Genomic DNA, 20,532 nt, shown 5'->3' with positions numbered 1-20,532 from the left:
ATTTAAATATTGAGTGATCCTTAAAAACATGCTGACATTAATAGAGGTTGAAAGTTTTATAAAATTATAAGATGGTAGAAAAACCTGTAGACTTTTAGTGTTATGAATCTGAAATACTAAACGAGAAACAAAACTCAGTTATTCACATATGTAATTTCAGTAAAGAGAAAATTCCACAATGCAAATAGAGTAATTTTTAATAAAGCTGAAGCAGAAAAATTTGAAAATGCATAAAAATTTAAAAAATGATTTGTGTAAGTTGTAAAGTTATGTCTCACTTTGTTAAAGTTTTGAGCTAACAGTTTGAAATCAGTGGTCTTACTGTTCTGGAATTATCACTGTTATTTTGGCCACTTTACTTATATTTCTTAAAAAAGCAAGAAAGTAGTATGATTTGACTTCTTTTATGCTGCTTAATTAAGAATTCTTATTTATTTTCAATAAAAATCTTCACATATCTATGTGAATACATTTTTAAATTTAATTATAAACAGAATAACATTATAATCTTTAATGTTAAAAATCACTTTTATCTACTTTAAGGATTCATCAGTTAAACAATATTTGGACAGAATGATCAGTACAATTTCAAAAAACATGCTAGAAATTAAAAGTAAATTTTTAAAGTTGCATTCCAAAAGAAAAATTTTGTCACAATGTCAAGATTTCACATATTTATTGTTTTTTAAATGCATTTATTACTGTAGACAAGTGAAAATATTTTTAAGATATTCACAGAGACATGTTAAAATAATTTTACATATATTCACAGAGGTACAGTACATATTTAAGCATCTAAAGAAAGGTTGATTCTACCACGAGACTTGTTTCCTAATGTATAGAAAGGATGAAATGAAAACACATTTTTAAATTGTCTCTCAAACATTTTTGTAAACTTTCTAAGTGTATACTTATTGTCCTGGCCACTATCAATTATCAAAAATCTTAGAGGTGTTAACTAATCTGTTGGAAAGAAGGGTATTTGTTTAAATTTTTAATGTGTTCTGGTAGACATATATTAAAAATTGGAATAGATGTACACCTGGAAAATTAAAAAATATATCTTCTGTATATATTGATACATAGTGTGTATTTATATATACAGTGAAAACTGCTTAGGCGACCACCTGCATTTGACAGGTACCTATCAAAATGGGCAAAAATTTCTGGCACAAATAGTTTATGCATAGAGTCTTCATATAAGTTACCTGTATTAAATGACTACCGGTAAACGCGACCGCAGGCATTGATTTTTGATCCGAAACAACATACAACACCTGTAATAAGCGACCACTTTCGCGAATGTATCTGGGGCCGTATTCTGGTCACTGTCTCTGGTCTCTCGTAAGCCGGTCTCTGATTGGCTAATCCAAATGATTAGCCAATCAGAGACCGGCTTGCGAGAGATGAGAGACAGTGACCAGAATATGGCCCCTGGTCTAAACTATTGTAAGAACCCATCTCAACAACATTTCCGCCTCCTAATATAATGAATTAGTCTAAACTCTCGTTCGAACCCATCCTAGGCACTTCTCCCACCCTTGAAATTAGGTGCAGGTGTTAATAAATTAGTCTAGCAACAAAGGAAATTCATTTCAGTTTGTTGGAAAATGTCAGAAATGCAAAGTGCTGTTGTTAGAAGATCGTATTAAAGTTATCACAACAGCAATTAGCGGCGAAGTTTAACTGTGGGAAAACAAAATTTATTTTACCCTAGACCTACAGTATTTTCCTTGGGGGTGTAAAATATTGTACACGATACAATTAATCGGCTGATCTCATCGTTTGATAAAATCTATTTTTATTTATTTATTTTGAAGCTCATATACAGTACACGTGCGATAAATAGTTTCTGTATCAACCTACCTTATTTCCACGATATTTTTAGAAAAATAATATCCAAGTAATTTTCGCAGGCAAAATATTCAAAAAACAATAAACGCATTAATGCAAAAATCAGTTTTACTTCCTTTTTCAATTCCGCGATTGTAATAAAATCGTATAATGAGAAAAAATAATAAAATCGTTATTATTATTAATTAATAATTTTTCTTATTGTACTTAATTAATTAAGAAAATATTAAATATTAAAAAATACAGTATTTTTAAAGTTAAACTAAGATTAAACTAACGAAAACCAAAAGCAAAATGATGTAGAGATACAACGCGCTTGTATATCGATGGCGTAATACACGTAACTGAAGAGCGAATGAAAAGAACCGAGTCAAATTAATTAAGTTGGAAAAAAGAAAGTGTGCATTATAATTGAGAAAATGCAAGTATTGTATTAATCTTTAAAATAGTGGTGTTAAATCTGTCTTATAATATCATGACTACGCCTGTAAATCGGATTATCCGATAAGAATAAAATACAATACCAATATAGCCCTATTGTTGAAAAAATTTGCTTATTTTTGCTAGCCTGAAGTTTTGCTTAGTAGAAATGACTAAAAAGTGTGCAAAATACATACGGAAATATGGTATTACAGCATCATCTGTATTGGACAACTACCTGTCTAAAAGACCACTTTTTGAAGGAACCGTGGGTGGTCGCCATAGACAGGTTTTACTGTATATATATATTTTTTGAAGTTTTTTAGTTAGGCAGCCAGAAAAACTATCTAGGCAGTACACCTGGAAAAAGGGCCTGGGAAGAACACAGCTTATGAACTGAAACAGTACATAGCATCATACTGCTTTGTTGATGTTTGAAGAGTTATAAAATTTGAAACAATTTTAATATCAAAAGTCAAAAACCAAAGTAGTATTGACAATATTTTTTTTGAAATAAAATTATTCATGAGAAATTGATCAATATCAAGTTTTAGATTATCTGATAATCCAGTTGAAATTTACAGAACAAGACTTCAATGACATTTAACCTCTTGATTACACTTAACCAAAACATTAAGTTTTTTTATATTTGATAAAAGAAAAAATAATTTTCTCAACTTTGAAGATGTGCAGAACTGTGTGAATAAGAGAATTTTCCAATTTTAAATTCACATCAACCAGCTGCTTTTTAAACCATCTGAAAGTCAAATTTTTATAGTTCATCTCTAGTTAACTGCAAATTTAAAAATAAGCATTTTGTTGAAACTAAATGATTTTTCTGACAACTATTTTTCCAAGAGCCATTATATCCATTATGCCTTAACATAACACATTACTATTACTTTTCACCTGTAGCACTTGCATAAAAGAATACAATGTTGATGTTTTGAAATCTTAATTCCAAATGACTTCTCATCAAATTTAACAAGGTTTTGAAAGCAAAATTTCTTGCAGAAAAAAATTCAATCTTATCATTTCATCTCAAATCATGAATATGAAATGATAAACAATATTTAAGTTGATTTTTGGTGAATCACATTAGCCACATAATATATCCGTATGGCTACAAAAATGAAACTAAACAACTTTTATATGTTCAATTCTTTTGTAAACTTTTTAGTATGTGCATGAATCATGGATAAATCATCAAACAAAGAAATGTAGTCCTCTCATTGGAATCTTGTCCAAATCTTGTCCAGTACTAATTTCATAAAATTCAATTCTTCTACTTCTTCAATTTTGACTTCCAAGTCATTCATTTTCCTATAAAATTTCTATTTTCTTTTTAATGTTTGTTACTATTATTTTAAAAATTTCAAACTTAATATATCAGAACAATTGCTGTGATTTAAGACTTTCAAGTCAATTTAACATCAGTACTTTTTCAGTGCAACAGGTTTTGCTTAATAACTAAAATAATAGACTTGCACTACAAAACCTAAGCCTTACACATTTTACATGCAAACTCAAGTTAAGATAAGCATAAGAATTAAGATTAAGACCAAAATAATTAAAAAACAGAAAACTTTTGACATACAAAAATTGGCAATGAGACATGTTCAACAAAACCAAAGTCTCATTGCTAATTTATTTAAACAAAAATGATTTGTTAATCAAAATTGAGAAATTTAAAAATTAAACATCTAGAAAAGCTTAACACAGATGGATAAAACATTTAGGAACAGCTAATACCAGGCTGAATCTACTGACTGAACAAATGGTTATATCAATTAATGTAGGCTTCTGTTATTTACTGTAAAATTCCAAAACATTCATATTTCCACAAATGTACATACAGTAATACCCCAAACTTATGCGAGAGGTGGGATCGAGCGATAACCTCATAAGTCAGGGTATAATTTCGCAATTTGTGTAAAATCCAAGTCAGATGTATGTAAGCTAATAAATGTTCTCGTTAATCTTATCTCAACTTTTGATTCGTTCACGGTTACAAGAAATTACCACATAGAGTCTCTCAAGTCTCCTTAGATATAACAACACAAACAAATAACACAAAATAAACTGTAGCTATGCGTCGATTCCACGCGACACGTTCGAACATGTAAGCTGAACAATAGTGTGGGGGAGTGAGTAATCAAGAGTTGTGTGGTGCTCAAACAAAAGACGAATCAATAAGATTTGAAAATCATGTAACTCTGTGTTCACGTAAGTCAGGGTAGCGTAAGTCAAGATATTACTGTACTGTATTACTAAAATAATGCATGCAACTTTTTATAACAAACTGTTAATGTAAAACCAAGCATATGACTTGAGAAAATAATAACCAAGAAAATATGAATCATTTTAATTGTGGAGAAGTCAAATATTTCGACTGTTTTCATATTAATTAAATCTATTTTAGCAATTTACCTGAAGGATTTTTTGAAAATAATTCAAATGATCAACTAAGAGCAATAGTCGTCAACTTTCAAATATAAAATGCATTTGTCATGCATTAATAAAACTTGGCTATAAAAAATGTTCAATTTATGAAGAGTGGTTAATGTACAGTGGTTCACAAATCCCAATATTCAAAAAATACTTAAAATATTAATTATGTTTAAATAATTTAAATTTTTTATTTCATAAAATTTAAATAATTTTGAAGTTAAATAATGATTTTCAATTTCAATATTAACACTATATAATTATTTTTAGTCAAATACTTAAATTATTTAGGAGGAGAAGAACAAGCATCAAAAATGACAAATGAAATAAACTATGAATATTTCAATAAATTAACAGAAAATAATATTCAAATGATCATCTTATTTTAAAAATGTAGTTAAAAGGATACAAGAAACTGTCAATTGTTTAATAAAAATCTGACTGTGAACTTTAAAAAACAATAATAATTTAATTTATTGCACATAAATATCAATATAAATAATTCATTATATGATTATTTGAATATTAAAAATTAATGTTTAGGTTTTTCCCTATACATTTTAATTAATTACCTGAAGAATTAAATTTATTTAACATGCAATAAACTAATTTTCATTTCCACTTGTTTCAAAATTCTTAAAATTATCAATTTACTGTTACAGTTTTTGATGTTACAATGTAGTATTTAATTTAGATAAAATTATAAAGAAAAACTGAAACATTAAAATATTTTCAATAGTTAATTATTTAAAAAATGATATGATTTAAATAGGATTTAATATATACAAAATTATATTTGAAATATAATATAAATAAATTTTATGTTAGGATAGGAATTTAAAAGGATTTAATAATATACAAAATAGGATTTAATATATACAAAATTATATTTGAAATATAATATAAATAAATTTTATGTTTCATTTAATTTTGTAATATTTATTTATAGCAATTTTTTTACAATATTCATTACTAATTTTAATATAAGTGAAAAGTTTTAATTTTTCTTTCACTTGTTGAATTTAAATTTTACCATTCATTGATGATTAATCATGAACAGAAATTAGTTAAGAATAAGTATATCAATTTCTGACATTTTTAGAATTTTTCTGTTACAGGAAATGCTTTAAAATGGATGTGTCTAAAATTACTTGGCTAAAACTATCTTTTTGGCATATTATTTACAGTAAAGCATCAATTATCCGACCCCCGATTAACCGTCACATCATTTAACCAACCGTTCTAGTTGGCAAATTTCAAATGTCTGCTAGTGATGTGGCATTACAATATTTGGCTATATCTTGGCTACTTTAATATTATTTTTGCATGTTTTAGCTGGCAACAGGGTTCGATTATTAAAGGGCGACCAGTATTTAAACAAGACTTAATTTTCTAATTATGAGTGGTTGTTTGTTTTGTGAGCAATAAAATAATTTAAAAATAATTTTTAACGATACAATAGTGATGATTATTATTTTAAAAAAATTTGTTAGTCTTAACATCGATGAAAATTCAATGCGAAGTAGGTTAATAGCGATATACTAATATACTAATTACATGAGATATAATAATATACTATACTAATAATGTATTTTTTTCGGTTATCCGATTTTTTCAGTTATCCGACCAACCTGAGTCCCCAACTGAGTCTGATAATCAATGCTCTACTGTATTATGTTTTTAAATAATGTCACAATGAATAAATCTGTTTCAGTAAACTAAAAGATGCATCTAAACTTTAATAATACTTACAACGACGATCTCCTCTGTTTGAAAATCCACCTCTATCACGTCTTCTTGTGGCAACATCAACACGGATATTTTTACCTCCATAATGCTGAAATAATTTTAACTTTTAGAAGCTGTTTTTAATTCAGTTATATTTTAGATATACTATCTGAAATTATTACAAGTCATTCAAGTATTCATAATTATCTTCTTGCAACAAATTTTATTTAAATTTTTTAAATCAAAATATTTAGCTACATAAAAATAATCAATTTGTTATGAGAAACCTATCATACCCCAAAATAAAAAGATTATCTAATTATACAGTAAAACCTGTCTATGGCGACCACCCACGGTTCCTTCAAAAAGTGGTCTTTTAGACAGGTGGTGCTGTAATACCATATTCCCGTAAGTATTTTGCGCACTTTTTAGACATTTCTACTAAACAAAACTCGAGGGGAGTAAAAATAAGCGAATTTTTTCAACAATAGAGCTATATTGGTATTGTATTTTATTCTTATCGGATAACTTGATTTACAGGAATCATCATGATTTTTGTTAAGTTCAGTTGTAACATGTGTCAGGTGTGTGGATGTCAGCAAGTGGTGATGGACAGTCCACAGCTTTGTCACACGTGTCAGGTGGGTGAGGTAACAGTATCCCCAAGAATGTGAGGGAGATTGTCCCACCTAGAGAGGGAGAAATGGTGAGAGAGGGAGAACTTGTGCACTTCCCTTTGGGTGTGGGTAGAGTCAGTGCTGAGAGGAGTGCTGACTGCAGTACTGACTGGGGAGCTAACCAGTGGGTAGCTGTGTGGCTGGTCAGGAACCAGTATTGTAATTATCAAATAATTGTTGGATGCTGGAGTGTTGCTCGATTGTGGAGTACCAGAGAGTCACTCGCTGATTTGGAGACATTAAAGTGTAACTGTGTTGTTATTGTTAGAAAGGAAGTGTATACTGTGTTCTTTTAGACCGTGTAAATGGGAACATTTCATACCACCATCATCAAAACAACATTTTCATAAGACAGATTTAATACCAATATTTTGAAGATTAATACAATAGTCGTATTTTCTCGATTATAATGCACACTTTCTTTTTTCCGACTTAATTAATTCAACTCAGTTGTTTTTGTTCGCTCCTCAGTTACGCGTATTACGTCATTGATATACAAGTGCGTCGTATCTCTACATCACTTTGGTTTTGGTATTCGTTACTTTAATCTTATTTTAACATTAAAAATAATGTATTTTTTTAATATTTAATATTTTCTTAAGTACAATAAGAAAAATTATTAATTAATAATAAAACGATTTTATTATTTCTTCTCATTATACGATTTCATTACATTCCGTGATTGTCCGATTGTCATTGCAAAATCGAAAAAGGAAGATTGCCTGTAAAACTGACTTTTGCATTAATGCGTTTGTTGTTTTTTGAATATTTTGTGTGCAAAAATTACTTGAATATTGTTTTTCTAGAAATATCATGGAAATAAGATACATTGATACAGAAACTATTTATCGCACATGTACTGTATATGAGCTTCAAAATAAATAAATAAATAATTTTTATCATACGATGAGATCAGCTGATTAATTGTATCGTGTACAATATTTTATACCCCCAAGGAAAACACTGCAGGTCTACGGTAAAATCAATTTCGTTTTCCCACAGTTAAACTTCGCTGCTAATTGCTGTTGTGATAACTTTAAACACAATCTTCTAACAGCAGCACTTTTCATTTCTTTCGTTTTTCGGACAATTTTGGACAAACTGAAATGAATTTCCTTTGTTGCTAGACTAATTCATTAACACCTGCACCTAATTTCAAGGGTGGGAGTGCCCGAGGTGGGTTCGAATGAGAGTTTAGACCAGTGTTTCCTAATTTTTTTTTGTGATATGCCACACCTAAGCCTTTCTGAAGTTTTTATGCTCCCCTAACATATACAGCGGTTATATGGTTAATTTAAACTCTGGACAAGTCCATTTTTGAATTGCTCCTGTGGGGCGTGAGCCCAAAGTTGGGAAACACTGGTTTAGACTAATTCATTATATTAGGACGGGGGAAACATTAAACAATAGTTTAGACCATATATATTCGTGGAAGTGGTCGCTTATTACAGTTGGTCTATGTTGTTTCAGACCAAAAAAATCGATGCCCGCGGTTGTGTTATACAGGTGGTCGTTTAATACAGTTAACTTATACGAAGACTCTATGGATAAACTATTTGGTACAAGAAATTTTTGCCCATTTTGACAGGGGCTTGTCGAATGCAGGTGGGTCATCTAAGCAGTTTTCACTGTATATACTTTATAATTCCATAAATTTTTCTTACTGAAATGATGCACTGGAGTGCATCATTTCAGTAAGAAAAATTTATGGAATTACAACATATAACAAAATTCTATTGTTATTTCTATTCTATTGTTCTCTAACTTTAATTATCTGTAACTTGAAGTTTTTCCTATCCCATGGAGCTTTGAGTTAGAGAAAAGTTTCACTGTAGTTTGTTAAAATCAAAGGTTTACTACAAAACTATAATGCTAAATTATAAATGTGAAAATTCTGGTTTTGCTCATGTTTAAAAATAATTATTATTATTTTGACATTGAAATTTTAAAACTATGTTAAAGTTCTGAATTTATTATTTACTATTATTTTATTAAAAGTTAAAAAATTTTTTAAATTGAAAATCTAGTTTGATAGATTGCATTTTTGTTTTACCAAGTCTATTCATCAGCAGTGCCAATTGCAATAAAATAATTACATTACTGATTTATGGATTTACAGAATTTAATTCTATATTATTTTCTTTATTACAGTAGAGCCCCATAATTATCTGAGATAATATGGACCTAAGTTAACTCAAATAACCAAAGACTTAAATAAAACAGTTGGCTAAAGCCATTTCACATTAATAATAAATTTAATAAACATTTTTATACAGAGCATCGATTATCCGACCCCCAATTAACTGTCACATCAGTTAACTGACCGCTCTAGTCGGCAAATTTCAAATGTCCGCTAGTGATGTGGCATTACAATATTTAGCTATGTCTTGGCTACTTTAATATTATTTTTGTTAAATTTTTGAGTGTTTTAAATGGCATCGACGACTCGACCATTGAAGGGAGGCCAATATTTAAATGAGACTTAATTTTCTAATTATGAGTGGTTGTTTGTTTCATGAGCAATAAAATAATTTAAAAATAATTTTTAACGATACAATAGCGATGATTATTATTTTAGAAAAAAATTTGTTAGGCATCAATGAAAATTCAACGCAAAGTTGGTTAATAGTGATATACTAATAAACTAATTTCATGGGATTTACTAATATTCTAATATACTATACTAATAATGTATTTTTTTCCTTCTTTTCGGTTATCCAACCAACCTGAGTCCCCAATTGAGTCGGATAATCAATGCTCTACTGTATTTGTAAAGACACGGATAACACTTTTAAGCCTTTTTTATACCATAGGGAATTTAATCATATATAATAACAATTTTTACATCATTACATCCAATACACAGTTTTAAGAATAATTATTTTAGTTACAATTTAATATGCTGATTTGTCTCACATTGAAATTAAATGATAAAACGTAACAGAAACAAATCATTTTGTAATATATGTTATTTTAAAAACTTTCTTTTGTGAATTACAGTATAAGAAAAATAGTGTATGTAGATAATATGGAATATCAATTAATCAGGTTTCTACTGTACAATGAATTTACATAAAGATACTAATTAGTATGACTTCAAATACTAAGAGTAATTTTTCAGAGCTATCTTACTGGGAATCCTAATTATTTTTACATTGTGTAACCTTTTTTACTATTAATGCAATGAATTATTTTTATGAAATAGCCATGAAAGTTTTTATTCTAAGTTATTAATGAACTAATTATTATGTATTGTATAATATGAATATTGGTTTATTAGATAAATTAATAAGTAAAAATACTTACACTGCCATTCAATTCTAGAGCAGCTCTGAATGATTCCAAATCTTCAAACTCGACAAAACCAAAACCTGTAAAATTTAATCATCAGTATATTTCTTATAAAATTATCAAAACCATTCATGATTTCAATCTATAATGTTTGTAAAATTTTCAAAGTATAAAAATATTTTACACTTTATCAGTTATTGAACTTTTGTATCAATTTACATTAATTTTATTTAACACAGATTAAAGACATACATTTCCTTTTTTACTTCAGTTTTTTCAAACAAATGAAAAAAATTAAACAAGTATATGTCAATTTTAACTATGTAAAGCCAAAGAAGTTTAGTGGATTTCATGCTTTTTATGCATAAAATCCATTAATTATGCATAAAATCCAAAAGTATTATTCCAATGAAAAATCAACTTCCTGTACATTTCCTAGATATAAATTATCATGTAGATGTCCTTTACACAATTTATGATACCTTTTGAGGTAAAAATGATTTTTTTACACATCTTTAATTATAAATATATAAGCATATAAATGTCAGGTTTTTTTGTGTTGTAAGTCTTACATGTTAATGGTGTTTTTACATGTTTTAACCATGTTTTAGTGTACTTATGTGTTTTTGTGCTTTTTTTTATGCATACAATGTTTTTACACATTTTTTAATTTTCTTAGCTATCTTTTTTTACATGCTTACATTTATCCTCTTTACAGGTGTCAGGTTTTACAAGTTATGTTTTGTGAGGTGGAGATCAATAGCCAAATTACACTTTCTACTTGTCATGTAATAAATAATCAATCAGACATCATTACATATTTTATTAGATATAAATTATTATAAAGTAATTTATTATTTTTATTGAAATTTACCCAAGTTTAATAAATTGTAGAGTATATTCAATACTTCATTAAACTTTATTAAAAATATTTTAAGATAATTGAAAATTTACAAAAATAGGTAATTAGATTATTTTAGTAATAATAAACTATAGATTTAAAAATAATTTTCATATGACAATAACAAGCAGCATTATTAATCTAGTAGTCAAATATCTACGAAAATGTCTACAAATACAAAATTTTTTGAATTTTTGGTTCAAAATTTTTGGTATTATGAAAATTATAAATTTTCATAATACCAATAATCAATAACCTCATTAATAACTCAGAATAAAAAATAATACCAAACCCATATGATGAAATGTAGTTAATAATTCAAGTAGAAAGCACATGAAATCTCACATGAAAACTCAATATATACAATAGTTTTTTGTGAAAAAAAAAACATTTAAAAGAAATATAATTCTATATTCTTTCACATATTTATAATTTTTTTTTTATAAAACTCGTCTCAAACCTCAAAATTAAGCTTTTTTCATTTTATAATAGTACAGTAAAAACTAGTTAAGACGTTCTTGCAAGAGAAGTTTTTCTCTTAAGTTGTTCAAATTCTGCAGCATCATTATTTTGTCATAATCAGTGTCATCGAAAGATGTCACCAGACCAAGAAAAAATTTACACGAATTTTCTGAAAAGATAGCTAGCTAGTTAATCATGTCATATGAGAAGAATTTCTATTAAAAATATTCGCTGGTGCAGCTCATGTAAAAAAGTTATGTATATTGTTTATGAAAGCGCTGCTTATATACTGTTAAATAATTCACTAAAAATCTGTATCAATACTTATGAAAATATTACATACCACCAAACTAATTAGCCATCCAGAATTTCTAGTCTTACCATAAAAATATTAATTTAGACCACTATTTTAAATGACACATTTCTAATCAACTATTCTTGAAATGCAAAATATGACAGCATTTGCACAGCTTTGTCTATCAGGTAATTTAACTAGTGCAATAGTTTCACAAAGTTTAACAGACATTTTGTCAACACTTCAAAACTTTTTCATTCAATGTGTCAATTGATAGAGAATTCATCTTGAACTAATTTATAGTTAAAAGTTTAATATAACAGACTAATCATAATCAGATCACACACTGCAACAAGTTCAAAGACCAATTAATCAAAATAAGTTTTGATTGCTGAAGTATACCTTAAATTTTATACATTTGACAGCTGTTATAGTTAAAAGTTACTTTAGTAACAAAATCCATTGAAAAGTAACCTTTATTAACTTGTTTCAAAGACAACTCCAGTCCAGTCCTGCTTAAGTGATACTAACAGAAATGCTCAATATTACCTGGAAATTTGATTTAGAGTTTTTAAAAAAAGAATTTCACAGTTAAAATTTAATAGGTTGTTCTAAAGGAAAAATTTATATTTGAATATGGTTGTCAGAAAAACATTCCAATAAAAATCATGATTTTTGCTTTTGTTATTGTCATTCTATTTTTTGTTTTAGGAGGATTTTGACTTTCAGATTTCTGTCTTTGAGATGAAGTAGATAATAACTACTCTTATGGTGATTATCAACTTTTGGTCTTTTAAGACAAGTAGATTCCAAATTCAAATTTACTAGTTTAACATTTATACTTGCTGATGAAAACTCAAATGTCATCCTACATTTTCTTAACTAAATTCATATTTGTTTTAAGCTTATTGTTCCAATAAGATCTTGAGTTTAATAAACTCCAGGTTAGATGGAAACTGTTAGTAGTAGTTAATTTAAAAGTTTCTAGAATATTCCTTGAAAGTCTTTCTAAAATCAATATTCATTTCAATTGTTTTTGCAGACAGATTTCAATTGATAATTGGGTCTATCAATCAGACTGAGGCAAATAAACCCAAAGATTCAAGCTCAACATTACTGAAAACTCCATAAATAATGTTTTATGTTTACTAATAATGCACAGCTCAGTAATTCTCCAAAAGTATGGAATGATACAATATTATTGACCAGATAGGCAAGCCCACGTTAGATTAGTGGTGACTGATATTTTTCAATAAACAGTGGTTATTGACTTCCCCTGGAGAAGAAATAATCTAAAACTGTAAATTTTCCTAATTTTAAATCTAATATGCCATTTACAGCTGAATTCCAAATTGTTAAGTAGCCAACCAATCAGAACTTATAGAAAATGAACTGAATCTTGTAGGAATGTACCTCATAATATGCTATCGAGTAATTCTCCTATTCAAATGCAATAATCTTACTGATAACATAGAAATTCCCTTTATGAATTTAAAAAAAAAAACATTTTTTTTTATATTTAATATAATATTTTTGTCATTAACAGTAGGAAAAAGACTCATACACCACTTCAAGATAACACTCTTATCTGCTCAGGATCATCCTGACACTTCCTCCATCTTTCCCACTTTCTGCTCTTCCTCCTCTTTTAGCCTAAATCTTCAAGTAGGCTCTTATCTTTGCTGTGTGACCACATAGAGAGGAAACCTACTGCATATGAAAAAGTTAGTCTGTTCATCAAAAAATAGTCAACGAATCTCCTAGATGAGAAGATGATTCATGAAAAGTTTCATTGCATTTGCTCAAATCATGTATTATGGATGAGAAAACAAACTTCATTCTCTATGTAAGAAATATATTGTTTCACAAGATGCTTTAAACATTAGGTAAGTATATCATTTATATCAATATGTTACTCAGTACTGCATTATTTACAAATTGGATAGAATTTCCAGATGAAGCTTTTAACTGATAAAATTTTTTTTACATGAATCCAAGAAATATTCTCTGCTTGAAAACTAAAGGAAAATTTTTAAATAGTATACAAAATAATTTATAATAATTTTCAATTCAAATATTTTGGCTATATTTATATGTCATACCTTTAAATCTGTTGGTTTCTCTGTCACGAATCATACGAATTTCTCGTATCTATAAAATCAAATCATATTTTAAACCATAATTCAAGTAGTTACAATTTAAACACAAATTTATTAACAAAAATTATTTATGTACAACTGATCTCAAATTTAGAATTGTATAATTTTGACATTGTCTTGTAAGATGCAAGAAAATTTGAAATGTAGAAAAGGTTCAATCTGATGTCTTCAATTTTGTTAAACAACATATTCCTCTCTTAAATTTAAGAAGTGTATGAGTGAGTAATGAGAATTAGGCAATTTAGCATTAGCCAATTGAGACTTTTTAAAAATAAATGACACTGTGATCTTGCACTGGACATAATGGCTATAAGAAAATCAATTTTGATCTACTTCAAAGTTTTAGAATCATTAGTAAGTAAAAAAATTATTTAGTACAAGACAAGTTGTTAATTATTGTGATAAATTAGACATTATAGCATATGTAAGCAAGCTGATGTTATAAAGCTCATTTTTGTTAATAAATTTTTCTTAAAAAATTTCATCAATAAAATTAGTTTTTACAAAATCATTTCACATAAAAAAAAGAGCTTATTTTTAAGTAGTCATTTATCAAATTTAATGCAAATTGTTTTGGTTTCTTCTTCAATATACTGTTTTCCAAATCTATAACAATTTAGAACAACAAAATGTCAAACTATCATGGATTTAAAAGTTTTCATCTTAAATATTCACTAAAAAAAACTTAATTTGTCCAATGAGCAACAAGGTTGGTTTATGATTTATATTAAATCTGATAAACGACCGCATATAACAAAAATGCACAGTTTGATTATTTGACAATTAATAATACTTGTTAATAAACAAATACAGTGGTGCCTCGTATAACGTACGCTGTGAATAACGGACTTTGACCGTTACGTGACTCGAGCAACGGACTTTCCGTTCGGCAGTTACGTGAGACGAACAATGGACTTTCTTCGAACAAGTGCGAATGATGTTTCCACTTTTTTGCCGTTGCCAATGACAATCTGCTATTTTTATAATATATTATTATTAGTAGAATATATTATTAGTATATCTGAAGTACAGAGCTCCCGTTGAGATTCGGCTTGCTCCCTTGTTTATTACGTACATCACCTCAGTGCAGGGTATTTACATTTATTCAAGTGTTGTGCAAATCATGGCTTCTAAAAAAACAGAAAGGTGATTTCAATTGAAACAAGGCAAAGAAATCATCAGAAGGAATGAAAGTTGACAGAAACTTCCTTGTCAAATGGGGAGAGGTTCAGGAGTTTACCAACACTCACTATCCAAACATAGCTGAGACCAATAGTATCAACGATCTCTACAATGACACCCTTGCCCGTCATTTCCGACATGTGTTGAAGAAGAGAGAGAAACAGACCACCTTGGATATGTTTTTCAAGAAGACAGCTGCCAAAAAACAAAGGATGGAACAAGAGGAGTTGACCCTGCAAGCCCCAGTAGCCTCTCCTGACTCTGACTCCGATTAAAAAACAATAAAAAGAGATCTGCTGCAATATGTAAAAGTGTGTGTCTGTATGAATGTGTGATTAAAGTGTTTCTCCGCCCCCTCCTCACATCATCTGATTACTTGGCATAATTGGTGACTGCTCCATTTTCATTTTTTTATGGTACAGTACAGTTATTTTATGCTGCGGAACAAATTATATGTTTTAACATGTATTTCTATGGAAAAATGCGTTTCGTATAACAGATGTTTCACTTAACGGACGTGCACCTGGAACGGATTAAGTACGTTGTATGAGGCACCACTGTACTTTTGTTTGAAATTCTCAAGCAGGAATTAGAACTGGTGCACTCTAATGATTTGAATTCTATTAATACATAATATTGCCAGTCTTATATTAATTTATTTGTAGAATACTGATATAAGTGATCATAATCCACCCTATTTCCCATTAGTTCAGTATCAAGTTGAAGTTACATTTCTGGAAATAGTTTAATTAACCCCTTTAGTTCTTCGCCTGAGTTAACTCGGGCATGTTACATAGCCTTACATAAAACTCGGTCCTTTCAGCCCCCCCAAAAATGTTTTTTTTTTTTGAATTTTTGGAATGTTTTTTAAGTCTCCAAATTTTTTCAAAAATTTTTACCTGCGCAAAAAAATTTTATTGCAATTTTAATGAGCCTTTGATAAGGCTCGATTAAGGCTTAATTGTTTTTTAATGGGAGTTTTTTTATCAAATTTATTTCATGGTTCCTAAGTTGTAGCGCATGGATTTTCCTTCAGTAAAGTTATTTAAAGCTGCTTTCTGATGTCAAAAACCACCTCCAATAGTTTTTAATTTTTTTAATTAATAGATTTGATTATATACAGGTTTAATTAAGTCAGGGGGCTCGGAAATCACAATTAAAATTTGAATTTTTTAAAAATATTTAAAAATATACAGCCAGCTAGAACTCACCCTACTTTAAACCCTTGTCCTCCCGAGACTTCTATGAGAATGTCCCGGGAAATCAGACTCCAGCTGTGTTGAAGGTCATCCAGCTGTGTAAACAATGACTCATCAGTGTCAAATTTCGCAGAAAGGCAAGACAAAGGAAAATAAAGTTTGAAGCTTTTTCTTCAAAATCAACGCATTTCTTTCGTTTTTTCAGTTTTAAGTATTTTTTATGTTTAATTACATTAATATCAAAAATTGCTGGGAACTTAAGGTGTTAATTGTATATTATCAAGATGAAGAAAATTTCAACAGTCAATACAAAATTTATGAAAAAAAAAAATTGATATAGATAGAGCAAGAGAATACCATTTGTCTATAATCCAACAAATATTTATTATGTAGTGTAATTTAATTCTGAACTTAAATATCTTAAATATGTTTGGAGGGAACCAGATATGCCAACATTTCCAGAAAATTGAATTTTGAAATTACATAAAACCTTGCATCAATCACTTGATTAGATTACCATAACAGATAGATATTGTATATATCCACAAAAACAACTTTATTCTTCCAAAGACCTTTAACATGAAAAATGCAATGTATGTCTTGCTGTATCTTCACAACTTTCAAGAAATTTAACTGATTGTTAGTCTCAATCAGATTTAGCCAGTCTATATCCTGCAACTCAAAAATGATTTTCCTTTTGTTTTGCATGTAGGAATAATCCATTCCACATATTATGAACTCCTCCATGAAAACATGAGACCAAAAACATAGTAAATAAAACTAAACTTGTAGAACTGCTTCAACATGACTAGCAATTGGAAAGAAATAAGATCATTTGTAATAGTTGAAAAAAGAAATAATCTTTTTCCTTTTGAGTGTTTAGATATTTTATCATACAAACCAGCCAATAATCTCATAATTGTAATGAAATTCTGCACAGTTGTGAAATTATAATAAATGTGTTATTAAATAATTTTTATATCTTAATAATATACTTTAAACAATTTTAAAGAATTATATTTTTATCTAATTTTTACAAATCATGAACAGTAAATCAAAAATTTGTGCTAATTCAAAATTTGTTAGATTTATTTGGTATTTGCCTGATGAAATTCTTTTAAATATGAAGAATGATAGTTTGTAGAAAGAAATAAACTATTATTTTCTATGAAATATTGTTTTAGTTTATAACAACTTTCATTGATGAAAAGTTCATTATAGAAAATTATGACAATGTTAATGTAAAGGATCTGCTTCTCTAAATTTACAATGCATAAAACAATTCAATTTGTAGAACAAAGCAAAAATATAAAATCATCAAGTCACACTTTTCCAATGAATGAAGAATATATTTTTCTTTTACATAAAATTTTAGCAAAATATAAGTTGAGTCTGGATTAAGTGTCTTAAAAGAATAAAAATACAATAATTTGATATTGAATCTGCAATCAAAACTTATTTTTATTGTTGTACTTAAAATACATTTAGACAGCTACCTTATTACCTTAACAATAAGTTTCAATCTAATCTGATTTTGAATTCTGACTGTATTGGTTTGTAAAGTTTTTTTGATACAAAAGTTAAAAAAGTACTGTGTTTTCATGCATATGACTACAGGTTATCTGTTTTTAAAAATCAATTTGAAAGCAGTGCTTATTATATGCCATTTTTAATTTGCAATCATAAACTTGCACCTATGGAACAATGGCTACTCCTATACACACAGGATGTACAAAAGATGGATTATACAAAGGTTTTATTTTTATTCTAAAAACTTTATATGCAAGAAAATATGATGCATGTTGCACTCTTGCTCCTTTTCTCAAACATGGTCTTAAAATCAGATATTTTCTTCTCAAAACTGATTTCTAAGTAAATCTTGTATAAATTTATTCACCAAATTTAATTAATGATATGCTTAAAAATAGTAAATCTACAACAACTGTCGTATGAGATTGTGCTAATAGTTATAATTATTATAGCTGTTATTTAGCATGCTGTCATATGACAGTTGTAGATTTATTATAATGTATTGGGTTTAGTAAAGATGTTTTCTTTATTTTTTTGCTTAAAAATAGACAATGACATTTTTAGATAACCAACTGTTTAGTATTGCCCCTTTGTGGAAATTATTTGGTTTTGAAAAGAGTAAATCTTTAACTTTGATGTAAGAAACCTTTGTGAATGTGAGAGAGAAATAAGGAAAGAGCTACTGCTATACACTAATTAAATTTTTGAGAAGAAGACTACTACTGCAATTTCTGGAAGAGCTATTCAGAAGCAGATAGAGAGTAAGATGAGAATTAATATACAGGGTGTCCATAAAGTCTGTGTGCAATTTAAAAAATTTATAACTTAGTATTTGTGATAGAAAAAAATCTGTAAAAAGTATTTGAAAGCTTAATGTACTGTACCTAGTTTTAAGTAAAATTATTTACTAATGGATTGAATATTGAAGAGGTGGACTATTTTCCTGGCCTCCACGTTTGCCAGACTTCATTCCATTAATTTTTTTTATGGGGACATGTGAAAACAATAATGTATGCAACCAAACCTCAATCATTAGAAGACTTCAAAGCTAAAATAACTAATGTGATTTCAGGCATTACTGTAAATCAATTGGCAAATGCTTTCAGAGAACTAAAAAATCGTATTACCCTTTGTATTACTAATGATAGTGGACATGTGAAAACTTAATAAAATACAATAAAACCTCAATCATTAGAACACTTGAAGGTAAAATAACTAATGTGATTTCAGGCACTATTGTAAATCAATTGGCAAATGTTTTTAGAGAACTACAAAATCGTATTACCCTTTGTATTACTAATGATAGTGGACATATGAAAACTTAATAAAATACAATAAAAAAAAATTTATAAATTTTCTTACTTCTAATACATTCTATTGATACATATTTTCTCTATCACAAATGCTAATAAAGTTATAAATTTTTAAAATTGCATACAGACTTCATGGACACCTTGTATTTTATTCTGTAATGTGTTTGGTTCAAATCTAAAGAAAAATTTTTTAATTCTTATAGCTAAAAGTAAAGCTTAAAAAGTGTATACAGTGGAACCTCGCTTAATGAGCATTTCACATAACGAATAATTTGCATAATGAGCAAAACAAATAGTAAAAAAATTACTCACTTAATGCATGATGATTCACATAATGAGTGACAAGGAGAGAGGAAGTCCAGTATTGTGCACATGCTCCATCAGTCTGCGTTTAGCACTCGTTCCATTAGCACCTTAGTGTTGCTTGTGAACACAATTTTCCAAACTTGTGTTCACACATATTATGTATAAACATCAACCATCATAGTCCCATATAATAAACACACAAAATGATATGCCAAATTCTTGGGCTATATAAAGGCTATAATTAAATATTAGAAATTAAATAATTTGACTGGAGGTAGGCAGTTATGCTGCCATCTCATATTAAATTTAATGACCAATTCCAAATTAAATTTTAGAAATGTCTAAATTAAGATTTATTTATTTATAATTATTAAATTTAATATGAGATGGTAGCATAACTGCCTACTTCTAGTCAAATTATTTCATTTCTAATATTTAATTATAGCCCAAGAATTTGGCATATCGTTTAGTGTGTTTATCAGACATATTATATGTCATTTTTTTTGTTTTTGCCAATCAAATTCACATTCCAGGTTGGTTCATTTCACACTAGAAGAAATGATGATGATTCATGGTCTTTAACATTGTATAATTTTCTTTGAATAAATGTTATACATAAAATATTTGAGTATTTTTTCGGCATTATCGTATTTTACATTAATTTATATGGGAAAAATTGTTTTGCTTAATGAGTAAAATTCTGGAACAAATTATTCTTGTTAAGCAAGGTCTCACTGTGTGTGTATATATATATATATATATATATC

General features: G+C 28.2%; 1 protein-coding gene across 1 annotated transcript in view; it reads right to left on the bottom strand.

Annotated features, from left to right (window-relative positions):
* LOC111626046 (eukaryotic translation initiation factor 4H-like) overlaps nt 1-20,532 on the bottom strand; it is an 80,057-nt gene that overhangs the window by 8,621 nt on the left and 50,904 nt on the right. The window contains exons 3-5 of the mRNA XM_023369325.1: nt 14,179-14,227; nt 10,434-10,498; nt 6,475-6,559 (exon numbers count right to left, since the gene is read on the bottom strand). Of these exons, the coding sequence (XP_023225093.1) occupies nt 6,475-6,559; nt 10,434-10,498; nt 14,179-14,227 (199 nt within the window). The remainder of the gene's footprint in view (nt 1-6,474; nt 6,560-10,433; nt 10,499-14,178; nt 14,228-20,532) is intronic.

Source organism: Centruroides sculpturatus, unplaced genomic scaffold, assembly GCF_000671375.1.
Source record: "Centruroides sculpturatus isolate CEXI.00-Female unplaced genomic scaffold, Cexi_2.0 scaffold496, whole genome shotgun sequence".
NCBI lineage: Eukaryota > Metazoa > Arthropoda > Arachnida > Scorpiones > Buthidae > Centruroides > Centruroides sculpturatus.
Note: the sequence above shows the minus strand (reverse complement) of the source record. Positions and strands in the feature narration are given on the sequence as shown.